The 16,962-nt window shown below is 38.3% G+C and overlaps 1 protein-coding gene across 2 annotated transcripts in view; it reads left to right on the top strand.

The window, feature by feature from the left end:
* The window catches only part of XRCC4 (X-ray repair cross complementing 4), a 252,410-nt gene that overhangs the window by 152,598 nt on the left and 82,850 nt on the right, over positions 1–16,962 (top strand). For both annotated transcript variants that reach the window (XM_067568529.1, XM_067568530.1), the window contains exon 7: positions 16,817–16,961. In XM_067568529.1, the coding sequence (XP_067424630.1) occupies positions 16,817–16,961 (145 nt within the window). The remainder of the gene's footprint in view (positions 1–16,816; position 16,962) is intronic.

Here is a 16,962-nt window from a genome sequence, read left to right as displayed (position 1 = left end):
TCTTCCTACATCTATTTAGAACAATAATTTCAAGTTTCTTTCTTTATATACCTACAGTGTCAGGAAAAAAACACAACACTTTTAGACTGAACAAAGTTACCTGTAATTTTTTTCTACAGAAAAATTCTCTTGTAATGTTGGTTGAAATTGTGCCAGCACATCTCTCATAAAAACATTAGCGTTAATGTCGTGTGTCTGATCAAGACACAGGCAGCTTCTATGTACATCACTCTTGAATCCATTATTAAGACTTAATGGCAGCAATATATTTCCCAGATATGCCATAATGACATTTTAAACGCTGTCTTTAAATTCACAGTATAAAAAGCCTTTTGGAAGTCACTGCATATCAAAAAAAAAAAAAAAAAAAGTAGGCAGTGGATAGCAATTTTTATAAAGTATTCAAAGTATACTCTTGGTTTAGCAGTACTGTTGTGTTAATTTTGATGGCATAAGTGGGCTCAGAGAGTCAAAATGACTCCATTCCTGTGCAACACTAAACCATGAAAAATGGTTCAGGATTATGAGTTTCAAGATTACTTGCTTTGTCCCACAGCAAACACACTAGGAAATTCATACCAAAGTTTGGAAATGTATTGATTAGGATACATAAGAGAAAAAGAATCAAAAACATAAAGCAGTTTGAAATTGAATAGTTATGCATCACAAACATAATCAAAACTTTTTATTAGAGAGGATATCAGTTAGTCTTTTATTCTGTCAAACAATCCTTTATAATGGGAAACAAAAGGCCACTTTGGTTGTGTGATTTTGAATTGACTCTGTGGATTTGGTGGTTACTTTTCCTGATTTCGACAAAACAGATAGACACAAAGGTAGAAGAGAGAGGATAGTAAGAGTGAGTGAAATACAACTTCTTGTGTATGTTTTCAGGATACAGAGTGGTCAGTCATCGATGGATGCTCTTGGATGGCAGGTTGATGATGACAACTGTTGCTCTAGACTCTGGCTCATTTACCCAGTCTGAGACCTCATCTGACAGGCGTAGGAGGGTCCCTCTCTTTCAACAGTCCTTCTAAGGCTGGGCAGAGCTGGATGGGCCACTTATCTCATCATGCTGGTGCTGTGTGATGCAGTTTGGTCTCAGGATTAGGTCAAAAGATGAGGGGTGGGGACAGAGAAGGAAGATAATGAGAGGTGGAAAGGAACACACAAGGCAAGAGAGGACAGAGCTGGATCTTGCATGCATCACCCTGGGGTCTTTGCTGGTCTCTAGTGCAAATGTAGTGATCTAGTGGTGATGGTCAGTCATCTCCATTGCGCACTGAGGTTTGGGTGTCATGATCTAAAGACTCTCCATTGTTAAGCCTCAGGAGCAAAGCAGATGCATATCAACTTTTCCCAAGGGAATCCCCCAGGAGTTTATTCATGCATTTTGTCATTCCAGTGTGCTTCATTTAAGGACCCAAAGGGGTGATGATAGCAGAATACGCTATTCCCTCATTATTTTCTTCACCAGTTAAGCCTAATTTCTGACACCTGAATTTTGATCCATTAATTTCTGATTTCACTTTCATTTTGTTTTTCAAAATCACAACCTTAGCACTGTGGGTGCTGACAAGAGCCTCTGTTTTCTTTGTACTAATCCATGCTTTCTATTTCTTTTCATACGCTTTCCATCAACATTCATTGTCATAGGTTATTGTAACATTTTATTCACTTTCACCCACTTTCCACCAATTAAACTCACAATTGGAGTAAAAGTGGTAGACCCTAATTATTATAACAATACCTACAATAAGCATATCTAGCTCTTGATACAGTTAGTGGAGTCTCTCCCAGTTACTTTTACATGCTGTGGCTCAGACTCTCCTAGTGCTTTGGATCCTTAAATCTCAAGGTGCTTTACAAAAATAAGTATCATTAGCTCCATTTTACAAATGTGGAAAATGAGGCACATAAGAACATAATCATTTGATTATTACCTGTTCTATTCATTCCCTCTGAAGCACCTGGCATTTGTCATTGTTGGAAGACAGGATACTGGGCTAGATGGACAATTGGTCTGACCCAATATGGCCACTCTTATGTACAATTTCAACAAATTGTTTTGTAAAGTTACATAACACAAAAAGTCCCCCTTTTAAAAGAACATAAGAATTTTGATGTTTGTTTTCATTAACTTTTATAATAAATCACTTTTTGAAACTTGATTTAGAGAGGAAAAATTCCTTTGCTCTGTGTTGGAAAATAAACTAGATCACAAATTAAAAATGATAAATGATTTAAAAATTACTAAAATAGCTTTCAATCACATATAACCTTATATTTTTGTCAACAAACCTGTTTTGTATTAGTTATGGTAGTTATACTGTACCTGCTGAATACAAGTATCATTGTTGGAATGTTCCAGAATTACTTGCTCAAAATACAAAAAACAAAAACAAAAAAAACCCAGAAGGTAAATGAAAACTTGGTATTTATAATGTAATTAAAAATTGTGAGAGTAGCTTAGTACATAGTACACAGTATTGTTATAAGTACAGCTCGGTACTTTATCCATTTTCAAATGCCAGGATCTTGACTTCACATGCTTGCCAAAGTTGTTTCAGTCTGTGCCATGATGTCAGTTAGAACTGGAGTAGTTATCAAAAGCTCTGTGATGGTTAATTTCATAGGAGTTCAGAGAGGAGTTCTGTGTGTGGACCAGCAAGAGCATAGCGAATGAATTTATGGACAACATAGATCCATATGCTGGAAACTGTGTGAATCTGATATTGATCTCCCATTAGTTCTATATGAGTGTAAATCTACTGACTTCAGTGGGCCATGACTGGTACTATAGTTAATTAGGGTCTACTAGATTTACTCCAGTTGTGAGTTCAATTGGTGGAAAGTGGGTGAAGATGCATAAAATGTTATAATAACCTATGACAATGAATGTTGATGGAAAGCATATGAAATTTCTGTTCAGTTTTGCCTGACAAAATTCATGTTTTTTCCAGATCTTGATATACTGAAACATCTGCTTGTTATCATCAGCATATGTGGTGTTTCTGGATAGGTTTCTATGCCTTTTATTAATCTAAATGCATTCAGTTCTATTGATTTCCCTAGCAATTAAAATAAATATCCTTGGTGTATCCAGGCTCCAGCTGTCCCAAAGTTCAGTGGTCTTACTTTGCATCCACTCCATTAGGGAACCAGAATGAAGCGAGGCCAGCCAGATGGGCTTCTCAGTGCCCTGTACACCATGAAATCAAGCTCTGTGGTGGTTAATTTCATAGGAGTTTGGAGAGGAGTTCTGTGGGTGGGCTGACAAGGATTTAGCCAGTGAATTTATGGACAGCATAGATCCATATGCTGGAAACTCTGTGAGTCTGATACTGAGTTACATTACATCTTACATTAGTTTAACATGAGTGTAAATCTACTGTCTTCAGTAGGCCATAGCTGCTGTTATAGCCAATAGACTGTAATGGTAATAGCATCTACACACTAGCTGCAAGGGTGCTCAGCACCCTGGCTCCAATCTCAAGAGATCAGGGGGAGAAAAAATTTCTGAACTGGCGCTTGTTTAATCAAGCTTTGTGACCTAATACCCACAGCCTTGGAGCCAAAGAGAAATACTGTATATTGGAAAAATTCAATAGCAGTTTTCCTATCCTAAAATCAATAGGCAGTTACAGAGGTTTCCAGGAACCAGACTGTATGATAAGATACTAAAATATAAGGGGATTCAAATACTTAGGAATCAAAAGCCTTTACTGTTTACAAATCCTTTTGGTTTCTGTTACGTATCTCACTATCAGGGTAATAATGATTTTGAGTGAAGAAGCTGACACAGGAGTAATTACCCACCTCTGCTTCCAGTTTTCTAAATGCATTCTTCTGGGATAGAATTAGTATTCCAACTCCAGGTTAACAATACTCTAGGATAATAATTTATCCTAGGAGCCATTAGGCTTTCCTTTATTATTAATCCAGAAGTCCGGTTTCAAAGCAATAATGAATTGCTATGCTACACTGATTTCACATCCTAACTTAAATAACAATACTGGTGACCATCTTGCATAGAGGGTCAACACACTAACCTATTAGTGGTCTTCAATCTGTAAATAATTAATACAATTACCAGTGTGCAAGAGCTTCTTCAGGACTGTTTTTCAGAAGTCAGACTCCACACAGCTGGAGGTTAGACATAATGAGAAATATCACCTGACACATGAGGTAACCCTGGAGGTGATCTTTGGAAATCCAACACTCACAGTGTCAGAGGCAGGGTCACCAGGGTGGGCTGGGAAAGATAAACTACAGTTACTAGAAAAGTTCAAGGGGTAAAATTGCATTGGGACAATAATAAGCATGAATATTTGTCTATTTTTATTATAGCTGTAGAAAATTACTTTAAACTAAGTTTCCCCAATATGAAATTGAATGATCACACCCTAAAAATTTTCACAAAGCTTTTTTTTTTTTTTTTTTAAAGCTTCATTTCTTTTATTCCGATGAGTGTCCTGTTCTCATTTCAGGACAATTCTAATTTTCTTTTGATTATTTGTCATACATACTATTCCCTTTAATTTCTCCTGAAGAAACTATTCATAAACCCTGTTACCTCCTCACCTGGTAGGTATAGAGGATCAAAATAAGACAGCAACAGGTTCCAGGGAATGATGTGGCAAATAGTCACACCCAGAGCCATGAGCTCATCTAAGCCTCTTTCAGATCAGGACCTCTATAAATATTCATTGCTGAACTTGGATGTGGTGGTGTGCTGGATGACAGCACAATGAACTGAACTATTTCTGCCAAGCTGGCATTATTGCAAATTATTGAAATAATTCATAAATCAGAGATGGAAAAGGTTGCAGGTAATAAATCTGGACTTTCAATAGAATACTGGAAGTCCAGAGCATGTTGCTGTTGAACAGTCTGACTGTTCATTGAACTGCTTTTGCTAGTCACGAAACAAAACGAGAATGTTTGAGCCACCAACATTACCAACTGTTCTGTCAAGCAGCTATAAATAATAAACCAGGGAAAGCAACTTTAATGGTTAATAGGTTTCAAATAACAAAATTACTGTTTTTTAGCTTTCACCGGCTTCATAATGGAGCTTCTACCTATGACCCATGTCATGAAGGATTTTGAATACACTATAATGCTTCCATTGTTATATTTTAAAGCAGGTACTAACTTCTAGGGACTTCATGACATTTCTGTCTGTGTCATACAACAAGGATTTTTAAGGTTACTTTTTAGACATTTATAAATTAAAGTTTAGGGAAATGTTAAAAATAGGTGTACTTTGTTGGGATTATGGCATTAGTAAAATAAAACAATCACAGCCATTATCCTTATGGATTACTGAAAGAGAATATTTCAGCTAATGAAGCATGTATGGTTAATGCAGAAAATATCACATTATCAGTGCATTGTTTTTAAAGAGGGGTATCTGGGAGATACTGTAACTGTACATGGATTTCAAGTCATGAGCTCCTTTAACAGTTTGTGTTTATATACAGAATATATGCAGGGTTAAAGGACTTTTGCTACTATTTGTGAAGGCATGTTTATTTTCTTTCTGAAGCCCCACTGATACATAAATAAACCTCTTTCCCATTGACCCAATCATAGTATTCATTTGGGTACCAAATAGTTTGCCGGGCAATAGTACCAGACAATTTAAAGAAAACAATATAGGCACATGAGCATCTGAATGATCACTGTAGAAATAAATGCTGAGAAAAAATTATATTAATACATTTTAACCAAATTTATATTTTACACTGAGGTTATCTCCCTCTCCTGCAGTTGAAAGCAATGACTTGATGGTATTTTTTAAAATTATAATAAAAATATTTTTACATATTTAAAAGAATTGTTTAAAAAAGGTGAACTCAGAAAAAAACTATGGCAAGCATTGCCTATGCAAACATGAAAAGGCTACAAGTTATGTCATGTCTTAGCACACATTGCCAATGATGACATGGTAACACAGTCCACTACTGTGTAAATGTAAACTTCCTTACTAAACTGGATACAATTTATACAATTTTGTATAGATGAATCTAAACTTTTGCTACAGCTGTTTTAACATGTGTCTTAGTAAAATCTTCCCATGAAGATATTACTTATAAAAATAAATGTTAATAATTAACTGACACAGAATTTATAACACAGTGGTCTCAAACCTCCTTTAGACCCCAGTGGATTAAAAAACTGTACATCCATATTTATACAAAGAATGAAATATGTCATAGAATGTGGCAAGAGGAATAAACTGTGATTCTTACTATTGTCCTAAAATTAAGATAGTGACTTCTTTCTGCTTCTTTCACTGGGAAATAGTCATGAGCCATAAATATGTTTTATTTTACACCATTAAATTATTTTAATGAATTTATTGGCCATGAAAAGTGCTAGACTAATGGCAAAAAAAAAAAATAGACAAGTTAGATCTCATCAAATCAGTAGGGCCTGATAAAATACATCCTTGAATATTCAAGGAGATGACCAAGCAGATACCTGAGCCATTAGTGATTGTCTTTGGAAAGTCATGGAAGATGGGAGAGATTCCAGAGGACTGGAAAAGGGCAAATATAGTGCCAATCTATAGGGAAATAAGTACAACCTGGGTAATATAGACCAGTTATGTTAACTTCAGTACCCAGAAAGATAATGTAGCAAATAATTAAGCAATCAATTTACAAAATCACCTAGAAGATAATAAGGTGATAAGTAACAGTCAGCATGGATTTCTCAAGAAGAAATCATGTCAAACCAATGATAGCTTTCTTTGACAGGATAACAAGCCTTGTGAATAGGGGGAAAGCAGTAGATGTGGTATATCTTGACTTTAGTATACTTTTAGTATACAAGTATGTATCTTGACTTTTTGATACTGTCTTGCACTACCTTCTCATAGACAAGCTAGGGACATACAACCTAGATGGAGCTACTATAAGATGGATGCATTACTGGTTGGATAACGGTTCCCAGAGAGTAGTTATCAGTTGTTCACAGTCAAGTTGGAAGGCCATATCGAGTGGTGTCCCATAGGGATCAGTTCTGGGTCCGGTTCTGCTCTATATCTTCATCAATAATTTAGATAATGGCATAGAGAGTACACTTACAAAGTTTGTGGATGATACCAAGCTGGGAGTGCTTTGGAGGATAGGATTAAAATTCAAAATGATCTGGACAAACTGGAGAAATCATCTGAAGGAAATAAAATAAAATTCAATAAATTCAAATGCAAAGTACCCCACTTAAGAAGGAACAATCAGTTGCACACATACAAAATGGGAAATGACTCCATAGGAAGGAGTACTGTGGAAAGGGATCTCGGGGTCATAGTGGATCACAGGCTAAATATGAATCCACAGTGTAACACTGTTGCAAAAAAAGCAAACATCATTCTGGGAAGTATTAGCAGGAGTGTGTAAGCAAGACCCGAGAAGTAATTCTTCCACTTTACTCTGTTCTGATTGGGCCTCAGCTGGAGTATTGTGTCCAGTTCTGGGTGCCACATTTCAGGAAAGATGTTGATACATTGGACAAAGTCCAGAGAAGAGCAACAAAAAGATTAAAGATCTAGAAAACATGACTTATGAGGGAAGATTGAAAAAATTGGGTTTGTTTAGTCTTGAGAGGAGAAGACTGAATGGGGGACATGAAAACAATTTTCACGTGCATAAAAGGTTGTTACAAGGAGGAGGGAGAAAAATTGTTTTCCTTAGGCTCTGAGGATAGGACAAGAAGCAATGGGCTTAAATTGAAGCAATGGTGGTTTAGGTTCAGCATTAGAAAAAACTTCCTGATTGTCAGGGTAGTTAAGCACTGGAATAAATTGCTTAGGGAGGTTGTGGAATCTTCATCAGTGGAGATTTTTAAGAGCAGGTTAGACAAACAACTGCCAGGGATGGTCTAGATAATGCTTGGTCCTGCCATAAGTGCAGGAGACTAGACTATGTGACCTTGCAAGGTCCCTTCCAGTCTTATGATTCTATGATTGCTGGCTGAAGTGTTTATATCTGCAGAGCAGATATTGCGTGGAGAATGGTAGACTTTCCCAAATTGCCTTGCTAATGCCCCTTAGTCCTAATTATAAAGAACTGTCTATAACAATGAGAGGCATATGAATTTCCATAGTCATTCATTTAATAGCCTCTCCGCTGAGAGTGTCAACAAAGGTGCCAATTATTGTCAACTATAATGGTCCATTAGGAGCTGGACTGAGACTACAAATCAAATATCTGTCATATAGCTACCTAAGTCATATACTATAGCCAAGCATTAATGTAGGGAGTTCAGCTCCTTTTCCTCTGCAAAAAGCACAGGGAAAACTCTTTCTTCTCCCTGGTTTGAGAAACAGCTCTCACCCCTAGCTTCCATTCCTTGGATGATGGCGGTGAGAGCTATCTGTCCCTTTCAATCTACTTTAACCACTACCTACAGTATACTAATGACAGAACCAGATGGGCCATCAATAGTTGTACCTCCTGAACAACAGCTCCCCAGCCTGAATATAATAAACATTGCCTAAGGGACTTATTTTAAATTAAATAGCTCTCTCTCACTGTAGAAATATAGTAAAGCATTGAGGGAAAAACAGTTGACTAACTTCACAGAGTAAGAGACATTGCTTAGATTAACAGTAACAAGTTCAGCTGGAAGCTTTTGATCAGTCAACAGCTGGGCTTTGAGAGAAATTTGGCAGACTGAAGTGTGTGCATCTGATGATAGTCTGAATAATCTCCATAACACCATTCATAGAATCATAGGACTGGAAGGGACCTTGAGAAGTCTTCAAGTCCAGTCCCCTGTACTCAAGGCAGGACTAATTATCCATAAATCCTTTTTACTTTGGATCATCCAAAAGAATGAAGGAGCAAGTGAGCTTCATCTTACAATAGCTATCAAATCTAGGTTTCGTAGCACTCTCTGTAAACCTTTGTGACATCTCTAAAATGGGTAATTCAAAAAGCCACACTGACCTTTTCTTGACAGTAAAATGCATGTGTCCTTTATAAATCTCTATTTCTGCTACTATCCTTCCCCATAGAAATATCCCAGCAGAAAGAGAGGACCTCCCTTTTAAAGACAGTCAAGAACTTGTTCTATCTTACAACTTCTTATCCGGAGCAAAAAACAGGCATGGAATAACAAAATTTTATTTGGTTATACTCTTAATAAGTTTAATTGTTCCACAGAGTTAATTGCTGTCAAGGGTTGACTGAAAAGGAGAGAAAAAATAAAACAAAATAATCTCTGAACTCCGGACTGCCCTGTCTACTGCAAGGGTGGGCTGCCATTGTCTGGGACTATGCACAGCTCACTCATGTCTTTGCCTCAGGATTGAACTGGAAAAGCCTCCGCAGAATTGACTGAAGTTACCCCACAGGATTCGCCACTTTTGCCCTGGACTCAGGGTCTTCTAGGAACTCCCCCATGCTGGTATTAGTTACAACTCCCTGCATGGCTGGTCTCAGGGCCGTATGGTGGAAGGCAGGGTTACTGAGCTCCCACAGTTCATCTCCCTCCCTGCTGCTCCACTTACTCTGCTTAACTGGGTTCTCTATAACTGTCTCTCATGCCCCTTTCCTTGCTGATCCTCCCCTTCACTCCAGTCGCTGTCTCTCTCTGATACTTTTCATTGGTCTTGACGCAACTCCTTTCCAGCCTCTCAGGCTGTTTTTCTCTTCCTGGCTTCCAGCCTCAGCTCCCTCCCCATCTCAGTGCTGCTCTCTGTCTCTCTTTCCCCCAGCGCACACAGAGGCTGGAACCTGAGCTGGGGCTCCCTGATTGGCCTGACTGCCTGGTCAGTCTGACTGACTTGGGGTTGTGGCTACTTCCCAAAGGCCCTGCTCTGAGTCTCACTGGTTGGCCAGAGCCTTGGCAGTCCCAGGATCCTGACTGTTGCATAGCCCGTCCTTTTTCTCCTGGTATGGGGAGAGGGCCAACCAAAAAAACCACGCAATGTTTTAGTAAGGGGCCAACAATACTCTTATATTCCCCTGTGCTTTTCACAACTGTGTCCACATTGACAAATTTACTTTTGTTGGGCAAAGCCTATCCCACTCTTCCACTGACATCTCCTTGTTAGTTGTGATTTCTGGTGAAAACAGGGATTGGCTGGTGTTGGGGTATATACAATACAGCTGTCTGTATACACTACTTCTCAATAGCAGTTCTGGCCAGGGACAGAGCATCTCTCTTCTCCTCTCAGGCCTGTTGCAAGAACGGAGTCTGCTCTTGGTGCCTGGACTCCTGCTCACTCAGTTTTTCTGGAGCTCTTTAAACTGCTCACATATCTTTTCGATAGTCTTCATTTATGTACCACCACTCCTCACTGATGCTGATCAACTAGCCATGACTTACACTTCTGTGCAGACTAAATGAGGATCTAGTCCTATCCTGCTCATGATGCCAACATGTAATGTGGTAAGGAATAAGGGTAGGGGGCAGGTCTTGGGATGCTGGCTACTTCCCCAAAGTTTCCTGCTGTTCAGCTCTCTGTTTGGCCAGAGGCTCTGTTAGTCCTAGGATTCTGTCTCCTCTTTGGCCCTTCCCCTTTTGTCTGATATGGGGAGAGGGCCAATAAAAAAAAAACCATGAAGTTTTAGTAAGGGGTAAACAGTCCCTTAATACATATAGCTATATAATATGATGTCCTTTTTGTACTGCAGGTAAACTTACCCCTTTATTTTATTTTATATTTTAGTAAATATATTTTTACAGCAAGAAAGATGTCAATATTCTGCCTTTTCAAATGAGCTAATGACTCCACATAGGCTGTAGCAGTGTGCAAATAATGTTTATAAAGGTCAAATTCTGATTTCAGAAATATGTGAATGCTGCCATTCACTTTGTATTTTATCATCATTGTCAGACCAGGTTTACTTCATGGAAGGGAAAATACACAAGCCTACTCATCTCTTTAGTTTCATATTTATAATTACCATTTGCTATTCCCTCTTGATTTTGGAAGTTCATAAAATTTTTAAATAGCTTCAGAACATGAAGAAAATTGTCATATTTCTTGTGGACATGTTTCCTTTTTATAATTCTATAACAGTTTTTTAATTTATACTTTTCTCCACAAACAAACACAACATTCTGGCCTTCTGCATTAAAGATTGTTGTTTCCCTCTATGATACATATGGGCATACCCATAACCACTGATGCATGCAAGTGTCCATGGCTGCACACCTCATTTAAATAAATACTGATCCAGTTTTCATAGCTACTTGTAGCGGTACAGGACACAAGAATTATGAGGCAAAATGGGAGCACTTGATACTGTCATTTACATACCAACACCCAGATTACAATACAGTACAGCTTTATTTTATATATCATCTTTGATGCAGACCGTTTTCAGAAACACTAAAGAGATAAATAATACAAGGCAGTATATAGCACCATGGTTATATATCACACTTCCATAAGAACAAATTGAGAGGTTTGACTATACTTTTAAGTAAGGGAGAAGTTCGTACACACCACTTGTAGCCCCCAAAATAGACTTTGCATGGGGAACTTGCAAAGCTGGTAAGGAAATAGAATCCTTCCATTGTCTGAAAGTTGGGAGATCTGTGCAACCTAGCTGTGATGCCTATGTGGGTTATTAATGTATGTTTATTAATTTAAACATGCTACTAGTTTTCAACTTTTTTCTATCCTAAGGTTACTGACCATCTTGTACCTCATTTCAATATCAGCTGTGTTCATTCCAGCTGGCTCACTTTTCATAGCGCCCTCTGGTAAACTGAAGCCCATCCCCTCTTGGATTTTGTGACCATTGGATCCTTGTAGTTCAGAGAACTATTGACTAGGCCCTAGCCTTTCCCTGGCCCGCCCACCACACCCCACGCCACTGTGGAATTTGGATCCATGTCACAGAGGCTTGCCAAATCCCTACTGTACAGCCTTTCTGCCTCCCAGCCCATCCACACAACCAAACTGCAGTGGTTTCCTTGCATTTTGGCTGTCTCAAGCCAGGGAGGGATCTGCAGGATTTCATTTAAATTCTGTTCTACAGTGTCCTTTTTTGATTGTGAACTGCCATGCTTGTATACAAAAACAACACAGTAAAAGCTCTCTTACAAAGGGATAAAATTAGGAGTTCAAGGGTTAATATTTGTTAAGGTCTTTGATCTTATTTACACATGAATTACCTTATAGCTTGCACAGTGCTTTATTTTCCTGATCTCTAATCAATCATGTCACTTGCAGCAATTGACATGTCAGCTGCATCTTGTATATCAGGAACATTTTCCTTTTATTTTAGCTTATACAAGCTGTTTTTCAGAGTGAACTGGGCAGTTTCCTTCATAAATATTAATCCTTTCTCTGCTCAAAATTGTGTCTGTTCGCGAAATGCTAGCAATGCTTATCCACATTTGTAATAAAAATGTTGAAGACTGAGAAGTAACACTCAGAGAGAACTCAAAGAACCCATTAATTATAGTGTGCTGAATACTGGAGGGAAACTTTGAGTTTGAGAAATCTGCAGAGAACTAGTTTTAGATTGAAGACCAAGTCCAGTTGTGCCACATACACTTTTCTCAAGGACTAAACGGATATGTATCTGCTTGAGCTTTGCTCGGCCCTTAGCCAAAAATCACGATTTCGTACACTTGAATGTAATTCATTTCTGAGCAGCTGTAGTAGGCATTATGAAAACTTGTGGTAGTTGATTCTTTGAGCTTCAAAACATACTACAGCTTTTCAGTTAATGGTTCTAAACTGAAGATGTTCATTTTTTTGGCTTAAAAACATACTTCAGTATAATATCAGATATAAACCAAACTATTTTTGCTTATCATAAGATAATTTTCTGTGCCATCTAAATCGGAAACGTTTTTCCTCATGTCATGAAATTGAATCTTCTCAGAAGAGAAATTTCTGTTCATTGGGTGATGTTCAGATTAATTGATTAGGTGAATATTTTCTCTTCTTCTTTGCTTTAACATATCATTCAAACCAAATTTTCTTGTAGTGAAATAATTTTAAACATCTATGCCAATTGCATTCAATTACAAGACTGTGGTCTACTGTCAGTCTGAAATTTAGTGCAGATGCAATATGCTGCTAGTAATGGGCACATTTTCTGTTCACCTTACTCACTCAAGCTTCTACAAAACTGCTGTGTAAGGGAAGCAGATTTTGCCTGTAAATGTTCAGAAAGGCTTACCATGAGCCCATGTTTATTGTTCACTATTATATGTTACACAGCTGTAAATACAGAGGTGCACTCTTTATACAACATCAAAGGTGTCTGAAGTTAATTACAGAACACATATACAAAGCTATGGCCCACACCTGGATGCAATATTGGATATGTCTGAAAGAGTGAGAGTAAACTGTGTGGTAGGGGAATAGCAGCAGGGGAGAATAAGGCTTAAAGTAATAAGCTTATCCTGATTCCAGTTTGTTGCTGTATGTGCAGGTCTTGCTGGTGTGCTGTTTTATCATTATTTATACACATTGGCAAGCAAAGGAGATAATTTTAGCAGCTGAGCTTGGGATGGACTAGATGGGATTAATACAGATGTTGGATGTACTATTCTGAACAGACCATCAGTAAATAGTAATAATGCTACTGTTGCTTCATTGCCATTTTATTATTAGGGTTACTTTCTATGGTCTGGTCATGACTAAGATTTAAGGTGTGATGTCATGTGTTAGCAGGTTTTTGAAGTCTAGTATTAACAAGGCATATTGCCTTTAATATGTGCTAAACTATCAAGTTAAAGCATGGGGGGGTGGCAGAACATAGGTTTTAACTCAAGAGCTTAGTATGTGTTAAAGACAGTGTGCCTTGTCTATGTTAGAGTTTGAAAACATGTTAGTTTTGGTATATTAGCTTCATACCTAGACAAAGCCTGTGAGTTTCTTTTAATTAAATAAAATGTACATAGTTTTCAGCTTATAATTCCTGATTCAGCAAAAACACTTCAACACATGTTTAATTTCAAGCATGGGAGTAGTCCCGTTAGCTTCAATAAGACTATTAATGTACTTAAATGTAAACATGTGTTTAAGTGCTGTGCTGAATCAGGACCATAGTTTTGAGAGAAGTAATGAAAAAAATCATGCAACATGTCAGCTGCAAAATTAAATTAGTAAAGGAAGTAAAAACCATACTCAAGTTTTCTCCATTTTTGTGTTGTTTTTGTAAAGAGGCATGAAGAAGTGAGATTGATTATGTAGTTTCGTGTAAAAATCTCCAGTAGTCATTCTCAAACAATCATTGCTTTCATCCACAAACAAATGAACGCTTCTGAAGACAAAAAGGTAACAGCCAGGGAAAGTTACCTTAGCATCACTGCTTTCGGTCACCACCTTGCTATTTGTTGCATCTCAGTTGAAAACCATGCTATTCTGGATAGCATTATCTTACAAATTAAATGTGATTAAAGTTTTTAGATTTAAAAATATGCATGTTGAATAAAAGTGTGCTACAACTGTTGAAGACTTGCAGAAAAAATGTAGGCACATCGGATGTGTCTATATAATAATACCACCCATGGAGGTGAGGTGTCACATGCGTACTTTAAATAATCAGATAGCTGCTGGAACTGAGGGAGGAATTATCTTTTGTATTAGATCTAAAATTAATGAACAAAAATTAAGTAAAGTCAAAAATAAAATAAATTTTTAATTGTTCCAAAAAATCTTAATAAAAATGTTGTTGAAATGAGCTCTCAGTGTGATACTGTGGCCCGGGCTAATGCAGCCCTCAAATGTACAAACAGGAGAAGTGAATAGGAGTAGGGAGGTGAGTTTACTCTGTATAGCGCATTGGTGAGACTGATAATGGAATACTGCATCCAGTTCCCGTGTCCAGGTTTTAAAAGGATGTTAAAAGATGGGGGAGAGATCAGACAAGACAGACACACAAAAATTATTGGAATGATGGAAAAAATGCCTTACAGTGAAAGACTTAAAGAGCTCAATCTGTTTAGTTTATCAAAAAGAAGATTCAGGCCATTTGATTACCTTTCACAAATACCTTTACAGGGAGAAAATAGTATGTACTAAAGGGCTTTTTAATCTAGTGGGGAAAGGCATAAGAAGAATCAGTGGCTGGCAGCTGAAGCCAGACAAATTCAATTTAGAAACAAAGTACAAAGTTGTAACAATGATTAACCATTGGGATGATCTAACAAGGTAAGTGGTAGATTGTCCACTCTTCAAATCAGGGCCGGATCCCAGCCAAATACAAGTTATGCTTGAATCATTATATTGGGCTCAATAACTGGGGACATTCTATGGCATGTGTTAGGAGGTCAGACTACATGATGTCCTTAAACTCTATGATTCCTTTAGGAATTTAAGGGGGTTTCTAATATGATTCCTGTGCCAAGTCTGATGCCCTGATTTTTGCTGCAGTAGTGGAGAAGAGAACATCGTATGAAGCAATTGTGACCCAGGCTAAGGGTGATGCACTGTAGGGGTAGAGAGTGCCTGTACCTGTTATGTGGGAATGTAACTGCTTTGGGCAGGGGCAGTTGGGAATGCTGTAAATCCTAGAACCATAGAAGATTGGGGTTGGAAGGACTTCAGGAGGTCATCTACTCCAACTCCCTGCTCAAAGCAGGACCAACCCCAACTAAATCATCCCAGCCAGGGCTTTATCACTCACTGGGTTGAGCTCACTGCCTTACCCTTCTTTAGCAAAGATACATGTCTGCTTCAGACTGCAGCCAATGGAGTTCCTGCAACTTGTGAGATTTAATAACTCTCAGGCAACTCCAGTTCTGGAGAAGTGGGAGGGAGAGTTGTCAGGAAACTAGACCTCTGGGTTAAATTGAGACAGTGGGTTGGCATTCACTCTCTTACCTCCTTGATTGTTCGAACAGGACAGTTATTTCCATCAATAAGCTGACAAGTAGGTCCATTTTGAAGCTGTCAGCAAGGGATACTGTCTTGGGCTATGTACTCCAGCTCTCCTTGGCTGTCAGTCTTCCCTGCCAGTGCTAGGACATCAAGAAGGCCCTGACATTGTCCTTGGGATCCTGCCTGCCACTTAAGAATCTCAGACTCTGGCCCTGATAGAGGATGGGGTTAGATGGCTGCATAAGGGCTACATATATGCTTTGGAGTGGGTGAGTCTGCATGTGAAGCCCATAGAGCTACGGATGGCTCCTCTCCACAATGATCCATGGGCCAAGAGGCCCCATGCGTGAGTTTCTGCTAGAGAGGTTGTAAGATCTATTTCTCTAAAGACACTATTGTGCATGATTCTCAGTCTGGGTCTTAGCTCCTTAGTGCAATATTAGCAGAACATTCCTAATTCTTAAGGTTTTTGATCCTTGAAGGCAGTGGTAGCAGGATGGCATGTAACACAGGCTCCATACCAGCCATTGCACATCAGATTCTGTTGAGCAGAAATGCTGCTCTCTGAAAGTTCCAGTCAGTTCCTTCTTGACTACGGTCAGTAAAGGAACTCTTTTCATAGGTTGAGCCTAGTAGCTAATTAACCTTTACAATCCCTTTGTGAGTTAGATGTATATTGTTATCCCATTTCCCAGACTGGGATGCTGAGACACAGATAAGTTAAATATCTTGTCTAAAACCATATAGCAAGGCATGGCAGAGCCAGGATTAGAATGCATAAATCCTGGCTCCAGTCCTTCGCTAAAGTCTTTGTAGGTAACTTTGACATTTGTAAATCTGTCTGTCTAGGTTATTATATGACTCCCATTATCATGGTTTCTAATCAAATTCTACCAGCAAAGAGATATTCATAGAAAAGATGTAGAACTGGGAAATTATTTTGTAACATTGTCTTTCTGGGCATCTTGTCAACCTTTGATCTTTTTTCTTTCACTTTGACAGCTACATTGAGGAGGGATTCCATTCTCAGCAGCCCAGATGTCATTGATATTGCGCCAAGTAGAAAACGGAGACAAAGAATACAAAAACCTGCTGGGGTGGAACCTAAGGTGGCTACGTATGAGACCCAACTACCAGCAAAGGAAAAG

Source organism: Emydura macquarii, unplaced genomic scaffold, assembly GCF_026122565.2.
Source record: "Emydura macquarii macquarii isolate MOO-44397 ecotype Brisbane River unplaced genomic scaffold, CSIRO-AGI_Emac_v2 contig_2897, whole genome shotgun sequence".
Taxonomy (NCBI): domain Eukaryota; kingdom Metazoa; phylum Chordata; order Testudines; family Chelidae; genus Emydura; species Emydura macquarii.
Note: the sequence above shows the minus strand (reverse complement) of the source record. Positions and strands in the feature narration are given on the sequence as shown.